The 9,506-nt window shown below is 43.3% G+C and overlaps 1 protein-coding gene across 3 annotated transcripts in view; it reads left to right on the top strand.

The window, feature by feature from the left end:
* LOC309566586 (myosin light chain kinase, smooth muscle-like) overlaps positions 1–9,506 on the top strand; it is a 122,906-nt gene that overhangs the window by 71,858 nt on the left and 41,542 nt on the right. For 2 of the 3 annotated variants that reach the window (XM_082271777.1, XM_082271776.1), the window contains exon 6: positions 7,577–7,612. The exons of the other annotated variant lie outside the window; for it this stretch is intronic. In XM_082271777.1, the coding sequence (XP_082127903.1) occupies positions 7,577–7,612 (36 nt within the window). The remainder of the gene's footprint in view (positions 1–7,576; positions 7,613–9,506) is intronic. 3 annotated transcript variants of the gene reach the window in all.

A 9,506-nucleotide genomic window follows, 5' to 3' on the forward strand; every position in this document is an offset into this window, starting at 1 on the left:
GTCTAAGACCGAGCAGACCCGTCCCCCACTCTAGCCAAGCCGAGCGGATCCACCACCAGCTGTGCTGGAAACTACACCTCCCAGCGTGCAGCGCGGCTCACAGAGCGTTTCATAGAGATGACTGGGGAGGCAGCTCGTGCGGCTTGTCTAAAGCCGAGCAGACCCTCCCCATCCCCCCCCCCCCACTCTAGCCAAGCTGAGCAGATCCTCCACCACCTGAAACAGTCGCCCTCAAATTCCACTCGCCAAATGCGAGCAGGCGAGTGGAAATTTTGAGGGCTGGTCTATCACATAAAATCCCAATAAAACACATTTACATCTTTGGTTGTAACATGACAAAATGTGGAAAATGTATGACCTTTATGAAACTTATGACCAGGCCATTTTTTGCAATGCGGCACTGCGTTCATTTAACTGACCATTGCTTGGTTGTGCAACACTGTACCCAAATAAAATGTTTGGGTTTTTTTTTCCCCTCACGAATAGAGCTTTCTTTTTTGGTGGTTGGTGGTAATCGATCACCTCTGCGGTTATTTTTTTGAGCTATAAACAAAACAATACTTTTTTTACTTTCTGCTATAAAACATATCGAATGTAAAAAATCACGTTTTCCTAAACAAAGTCAATATGTATTCTGTTACAAATTTTTGGTTTTAAAAAAAAACAACCCAATAGGTGTAAATTGATTGGTTTGTGCAATAAGCGTAACTTGATTGGTTTGTGCAAAAGTTGTCTACAAACTATGGGATATTTTTATAGATTTTTTTTTTTTTTTTTTTAACTAGTAATGGTGGTGATCAGCGACTTGTAGCGGGACTATGACATTGCGGTGGCCAGTCGGGACACTGACATCTTTGACACTCTTGGGGGACCAGTGGCACTAATACAATGATCAGTGCTAAAAAATATGCACTGTCACTGTACTAATGACACTGGCTGGGAAGAGTTTAACATCAGGGGGGATCAAAGGGTTAAAGGTGTTCCTAGCCTGTGTTTTACTAAACTGTGGGAGGTGCTTGTATTAGGGGAAAGTATTGATCGGTGCCCCTGCTTTGTAGAACACAGGATCCAAATCAATCAGCAGGTACCTACGGACATTGGTTCCGCAGCACCCGCTGATCAGTTCCCGCTGTGAACAATCACAGCAGGAGTGGGCCACTGGTGGCACACCCCCAACCCGGATCTGCTAGAATCATGTACTAGATACGTGATCTAGCGCAGGAGAGCCATCTTGCCGCCGTATAGATGTATATATGGTTGGCAAGTGGTTAAATTGGAAATTGATGACCTCTCCATATTATCGGAGCTGTACTGTCCTAACACAGTTGCATTAAACACTTAGGCCCCTGTCACACTGGCTTTCCGATCAGGTCCGCCAGTCAGTTTTTCAGATGGACCTGATCGGATGCTCCATGCACCTCTACCACTGACACCCGCTGCTATCCGATCCTGTCTGTGACGGATGGAAACCCTATTTTTTATCCGTCTGGAGGATCATATTAAAATGGACAGGCAGTCCATTTTAATCCGATCTCCCATAGAGGAGATCAGGGATCTGACAGGTCCGTCTCGGCACAGAGAGCGGAGACGGACCAGTCCACCGGGCAGAAAGCCCGCGTGAAAGGACCCTTAGTCCCGGTTCATATATATGCGATAACAGACATCACATGTGATTCAGAGCGCACTGCTCTGCAAATCACATGCGATGTCAGTGCGATGCAAATTCAGCCATACAGATTGTATGGCTATATTTGCATTGGATTCGAACACAACTAGCACAGGACCCTTTTTTGAATCCGCACCAGAATCATATTGCATGGGTGTTGACAGTTCGCACTGTGATATGCAACTGATCTGGGGGTGTCGTTAACTTTGTATTGACACACCAAGCCATTCACATATGGCAGCGTGAACTGCCTGCGAGTTGAATGCGATGCGGTAACCCGCAGTGGATTTGCAGGGTTCCCACATTTCATACAGAGGCGTAACTAGAACCTTCAGGGCCCTGATGCAAGAAACCATGAAGGGCCCCCCAGACCCCTGGCCGGGGCCCTTACCTTCAAGCCCAGGGCTCTTCCCACTAATCCTGGGGCTCTTTACACTCGTTGCATGGCCTTTTATTACGATCCCGCAGCAGGATTCTTTCACAAGTTCTGCAGTGGGCCCCCTTCCTGCAATCTTGTGGGCCCACTTCCTGCAATCTTGGGGCCTCCCCACAGTGGTGCAATGCCAGGGTCCGGTCGCAAGTGTGACCTTTGCGATCCTGGAAGTTCACCCACTGGTTTGCTACCGGGCCCCCTGGAGCATGGGGCCCGGTAGCGATTGCAACCCCTGTAGTTACGCCCCTGATTTCATATGTGTAAACTGGGACTTATAGTCTGTATATGTTTCTGTATTTACAAATACAGAAAAATACCTGTTTATTTGCCGGAAATCCAGTAAGGCCCCTTTCACACTTATGCAACGCGATTTTTCCCGCGATTTTTGACACGATTTTGAAAGCTATGGCTATATACCTCAAAACGCATTAAATAGTGCCAAAGTAGTGCAGGAACTACTTTGAAGTCGGTGCGACTTCAAAACGCACTGATATGAATGGGGCTCATTGAAAATAATGGAAAACAACTTGTCATGCGATTTTGCGGTCCAAAATCGCGGTACAAGTCACACTAGTGTGAAAGGGGCCTAAGTTAGTACCTTCTGCTCGAGCTGACAACACTGCTGCACCCAAATCCCAGATAGTTTTTAGCCCTGCGTGAACCCTGTGCTGTGATCCTAGAGGCAAAACATTTTGGAGAGACGTTATGCGAAAGAGTTGTGAAGGGAGATCTAATGGCACTGAACACGGGTGAGATCATGTAGTTCAGAAAACCATTACACTTCTAAAGAACAATGGAAGAACATAGCCTGGCTGTAGTAAACACTCCAAGTCAGTTGTGTATTTGATATGGGGATGCTATTCCCACAATCCAGGCCTCTAATCTGTTGTATCAATAAACATCCATTCTCCCCGGGGCTGTAAGTCGCTCCATGTGGGTTTATGTGAATGATGTGTTTTCATTTCATTACAGAATATTTATTTTCAAAGGAACTAATTGTGATCTCAACTGACCCACCCAAAGTCAAGAACAATAAACACTTCTTGTAATATGGCAAGATAACAATTTGATTGGGTAGTTTATTACTTGTAGAAGAATCATGATCACGCAGGGTTACACCAAACGCTGAACAATCTACAGGTAATCCTGGGTGAGAAGTTATTAGTAGTATTAATTTGCTATTTGTGTTCACTATGAGAGAGATCCCTTCAAGTGTTACTAAACCCGCAACAGTAATATCAGTCTGTATATGTAGTAAAGCATGCTTGTTATACTCACTGTGGGACCTAAGGGGTGGTTCCTCTGCATTGTGTATAAAGTCTGTGTGATCCTCCCCTTATTCCAATGTCCCAATCCTTATGATCCTCCCCTTCTTCCAATGTCCCAATCCATCTCCTGATAGTACAGAGCCTTGGGGGCACTCTGCACATGCTAAGTTTGGTGTATATTGCTAGTGTGTTTTTTTTTTTTCCTCCTTATGAGGGTGCAAGTGATCAGCACAGCACCAATTGGCACTGTCCAGACAGAGGGGCAGGCGTCATGCAGCCTCATAGGACAGTCAGAGGATAATAAAAACTCCTCCTACAAGCTTTACCAGTGCTTGGCTGAACACTAATAGAAGTCAGACTGCTATATACTGCTGATGAGAAAAGGGGTTTAGCAGTTTAGATTTACTAAAATAATTGCATCTCCATGTTCTGTGTACTGTGGAAGACCAGATATAGTGAATGCAGGCTCCTGGGTTTAGTAACACTTTCACTCCCTGTCCTGTAAATGCAACAGGAAGGTAGAGAAAATCTCTCGACGGTGAGTTTATTCCACTCACCAGAACAAGTGCCAAATTGGAAAATGTCCCCTCTTTGGGTTGTCACCAGAACAGAAAAAGCTTTGCATTTCTCTCACTTTTAGTCTTGGTGACAACAGTCACCAGGACATAGGTCAATCTCCCTGGGGGAAGAAAAAAAAAACATTAAAGGGGGTCTAATCCTTCCCCTAATCCAAATCTCAAGAGCGAGGCTACTTAAGGGAAGCATGAAGTGCTCTATAATTTCCTGGTAGAGGGCTGCGCTGACTTTGGACTTGATAAAACTCAGTGGACCAACACCAGCAGATTACATGGCTCCCCAAATCATCACTGACTGTGGAAACTTCACACTGGACCTCATGCAACTTGGATTCTGTGCCTCTCCACTCTTCCTCCAGACTCTGGGACCTTTGGATTTTCAAATAAAATGTAACATTTTCCACAGTTCGTGATGATTTGGGGAGAAATGTCATCTGCTAGTGTTGCTCCACTGTGTTTTATCAAATCCAAACTCAGCGCAGCCCTCTATTAGGAAATTCTAGAGTACTTCATGCTTCCCTCTGCTGACCAGCTTTATGGAGATGCTGATTTAATTTTCCAGCAGGACTTGGCACCTTCCCACACTGCCAAAAGTACCAATACCTGTGTAGCGGCCCCTTTGGCATTGAGTAAATAACGAGAGGAGAGCTTCTGACGGGTGCAGTACTTTTTATTCTTTTGCATCAAAGGTGTGCAGGAGCGTTGAGCACCACCAACATTAATCTCTTGAACACCTTCAGCACTGTAAACCATAAGCACCGTGAAAACTGTAAAATGACATACATTTGTTTACAGTGATCACCAAAAAAGGGGGCTACAAGGTGGATTTCAGTTGCCTGTACACATCTAAATTACATTAAACATCTAAGAAAACAAGACTACATGTAAAAGGATATGAATGACAATACCTAATTATACAAACATTTGGATTATCTACAGCCTATTTTTAACTAACAGTATGGACACAATTTATGTCTGAGGACATATATACTTTTATAGATAATGCACTTTTACTGCATACCTCGCTCCGCTTGCCAAGGGGTGCAAGTTTAAACTTTAGAAAACCTCCATATTAATCGCCTTCCCACGATGTGCTGCTGACTTGCTTTGCATCTGAATACTGAGTCACAGGGAGTCCTTGCCTCTAAAACTAGAGGAAGGAGGAGTGGTCTGATGATCAAAACATTCCCCAGGGAAATGAGAGGAAGGCAGAAAGGTTCCATCTGTGGCGGTCAGTGTTGAACAAGGGTTTTGAGTGATAAGCGGACAGTTACAACCTGGTTTAATGATCATGGTATCACTTTGCTTGATTGGCAAGCAAACGCACCTAACCTAAACCTAGATTCTCTGTGGGGTATGGGTAAAAGGTAGAGGAGACACCAGACCCAACAATGCAGATAAGCTGAAAGCCACGATCAAAGCAACCTGGGCTTCCATACCACCTCAGCAGTGCCACAGGCTGATCGCCTCCAGGCCACGCTGACGCAGTAATTCATGCAAAAGGAGCTCTGACCAAGTATTGAGTGCATCCTATACTGTACATGGACATACTTTTCAGTAAGCCAACATTTCTGTATTAAAAATCCTTTTTTATTTTTATTGGGCTTATGTAATATTCTAATTTTCTTAGATGCTGATTTTAGGGTTTTCACTACCTGTAAGCCATAATTATCAAAATAAGATGAAAAATGCTTGACATATATCACTGTGTAATGCATCTATATAAAATTAATTTCACTTTTTTGAATTGAATTACTGAAATAAATGAATCCTAAAATGATCATCTCATTTTATGAGGTGTATATGTAGAAATGTATATAGGGTGCACGCACACCTTCTGAAATTAGAATATCAAAAAGTTATTGTGTATGTAGTGATACTAAACCCACACGGTTTTTTACATTGTCCCTTCTATTTCTGTATGTGGATGATGGCACAGTAATTATTTTAATAAAAAAACACACAACAAAATTGGAAGCATGTGGGCTGTCATTTACCACTGTGTATACACTCTCACATGTGTGACTGTGTGGGCACATGGGCTGCTCAGATGTGATGGGGAGGAAATGCTTGGCATAGGAACTCACTATAAAATGAACATGTACAGAGTTCCCCCAACACTGCTCTGCAAAATCCTTAGCTGATTTGGGAACCTGAACAGTAGGGGGAGTTAGAGAGCAGCAGGATCAACCAGGTTTTTTTTTTTTTTTTTTTTTTTTTTTTTTTTTTTTTTTTTTAACAGAATACAGAAAACAAATCTCATAGTGACAAGAGTATGAACAGCATATCATTTTGCATTTATTACATACAAAATTTATTTTACCAGTTTTTTAGGATGTGGGTTTAGTGACAATTTAAAGCCATGCTCTTGGTAATTTTTTCAAAAAAAAAAAGTCTCTAAATCCCAGCAGAGGTTTAAAAAACAGAACCTCCTTTCTGGCACTTTGCTCACAACCCAAAGACTGAGGACTGATATAGATACCCTCAGTCATTGCGTTGAGTGATACCCAGTATCAATCAACCTGGAAGACGGAGGACATGCTGTGAGTGCAGTTCATGGCCTGTTTACCCCTGCGATGATGCATAGCCTAGATGTCCTAACTTTCCCGCACCTCTCTGCATCATTGTGGACCACCCATTTCTAAGGGACGCTCTGAAAAGTAAGGCCACCATTTTGTCATGTAACCGGCCTAGGGGAGCAGGAGCACAGACTTGGACTTTGAATCTTGTCCCCATTGTATGCTGTTATCTTGAATAAGTCATATTTAATATCATTTGCCTGCCTTGTGCACGTGCACTTTGTCCTCATTCTGATCTCATAGTTAATAGATGGGAATGCCATAAATATCAGTCTTGGAGTGTACACAGGATAAATGTGTACTGTGCTCCCTGCACTCTCCTGATCATTAGTCTTTATTGTGAACTTCCTCAGACGTGAGTTCCATGTTTTGTTGTGTCTAGCTTGACTGTATAGATATATATTACTCTGGGCTCTTTGCCCATGAAACTCAATAGAACTGGTGTTCTCTTTTTTTTGGAAGGGGGGGGGGGTTATAAATGGGTTTAGCAGCTCAAAATTTTAGGTGTTTTTCAGAACTGTTTGAGTTTGTGGTTGCTGGGACTGATGTGTTCCTACTTGATAGACAAACATCCTGTCCGGTTAATGTAATCCAACTAAAGGACAGGCTGGAATTTTCTGACCAGTCTCTAAGCTTAGTATGGTGCATATCAAAATACTTTTTATAAAATTTGTTTTGATCTTGGGTCTTCAGTTAATGACTATCGATTCCCTTTTTTTTTTTTGCTTGTCTTTTCCCTAACATTTAGTACCATGGATAGTATTTAGATTAAAGTCAATCAGACCTCAATATGCTTAGACTGGGCAAAGCACCATACCCCTGTACGCTGATCATAACAGCAGGACTCTGATTCGACTATGTTTGGGCTGGGCAGAAGGCAGTTGCACTATAGGACTGTAGACTGGATTAAAATTGTAAACTTCCATGGTTCGTTGTGATATTGTAACAGGGCATTGCAGTAATCCAGAAGAATGTTAATGCTGATTAGCATTTTGAGATTCAGAATGGTAAAACTAGGAACCCCAATCACTGCTAAGTCATTCTGTGTTTTTCAGATGTGGTTTCGCCGAAGAGAAAACCTCACAGATCTGGTAAGTTGCTTTTTTTTATTGTATGATGTCTCATACTGTACATGGTATACAGTGTAGCACAGGTGGAATCTAATAACCAAAACAGTTTTGTGGTGTTCACTGTAGGCCATTGTAGGCCTGTAGGCCATTGGGTAAATGCACTCACCAGGAGGTTAGGACACCGGAGAAGCAGAAGGTTATATCCCTGGGCACAGAAGTCCTTCTTTGCTTAGTTTGGTGTCCTATGAAAATAACCTATGTCTCTCACAGCTCTTCTGGCACAAGAACCTTTTCTTAACTGAAGGTAATTGACTGAATGTCGTGAGAGCAGTTGGGATCCAACTGAATTATATTGCTGCTTTTTACAAGACCATTGCACTGTAAAAATGCCGGAAAGTTTCTTAGCTGTAGTCTTCCAATAGTCCGTTCTTCCCTTCCCTGCTATTGCTCATTCAACTTGAGTTGTGGGAATATCTTTGGTGTTTTGACATTTTAGGGCTTCTACCACCTAGCTGCATAGAGCTTGTCACCTGGCAAAGCTCTATCTTGTGGTGGTAATGGTTTTGGCCATGGCGTCTTTATGCAGAAAGCCCCAGCAAGTACCCAGCTGGACTCAAAATATAACTAAAGGCAAAACTTTTTTTCTATGCATTGCAATTACTATAATTCATTTTTTGCAAAATACGAGGGGGGTTCAAACCGGGACTTTTAATTTTACAGGTATAAATAGGGATGCTAGCATGGCAGTACTACACACAGTAGTAAGTGGCAAATGTGATTACTGATGGGTAGCGCAGGTGTCGTGGGCCAGTCCAGAGACTGTTAACCAAGATGGCAGACAACAGTATTAGTGTGTGCATGGAACGGTGTGGTGAAGGTGTAAAATCCATAGCTATCTACTAAAGAATTCAAGCACAGTATGGTAATAAGATTCTCTGCCGCAGTAAAGCCCCGTACACACGTACCGATGGTCGGCTTACAAATGTTCCTCTTTTCTCCCCGGGATGTCGGTGTCTGCTGAAAAGTGCAAAGACAGCACAAGGACAGCACAAGAATTTTGTCCGCCGACTGCAGAAGTGATGTCATGTAATGGTTAACTTTCCCTGTGTTTTCTATTTTCTGAGCATGCCCAGTCTTGCAAATCTGCGGTCTGTCGGCCGAATTGTGTACTGACAGGCGAACAATCGTCCGTTCTGGTGTCGGCATACAAATATTTTCATGTTTGCACGAAAGACTTTTGTCCGCGGATTGTGCGCAGACATCTGTCGGAGGCACCATACTAACACGCGTACAATCGGCAGATCCTTCGTCCACCGACGTTTGTATGCCGACGATCGGTACGTGTGTACGGGCCTTAAGACATTTGAATGGTGGAAACATTTTGTAGATGGTGTAGGTCTGTCAGTGACTATCCAGTCCGTGGTGGTTCCCAGCCCACAGCAGTCATTTCTGTGAACGTGGAACGCCTGATCTTGGATAATCCACACATTGACCGGCACAGAAGAGTTGAAGAAACTGTGGAAAAAAACTGCCTGGTTTGATCACTAAGGGGGTCCTGTTTCTCCAGGATAATACACAAGCTCCTACTGCTTAATGTTCTACGTGCACATTACAGCAACTCGGCTGGGCAGTATTGCCACAGCCATACAGCCCGGACCTCTCTCCGCGTGATTTTCCACCTGTTTGGTCCCATAGGAGTTCCTCATCGGTCAGCATTTCGGCACAGATGAAGTGAAGCAGGTTGTCCTAGGATGGTTCAGGCATATTGACAAATTTTTCCATGCTGAAGCTTTCCGGGCATTAAACACTGGGATAAGTGTATAAATGTAGCAGGGGAGTATGTCAGAAAAAAATGCAGTTCCCACTCCTTGAAATTGTATTCCAGTAAACCCCCCTCCATTGCGGGGGTTACGTT

Source organism: Pelophylax lessonae (genome assembly GCF_965119305.1).
Source record: "Pelophylax lessonae genome assembly, chromosome: 11".
Classification (NCBI taxonomy): Eukaryota; Metazoa; Chordata; class Amphibia; order Anura; family Ranidae; genus Pelophylax; species Pelophylax lessonae.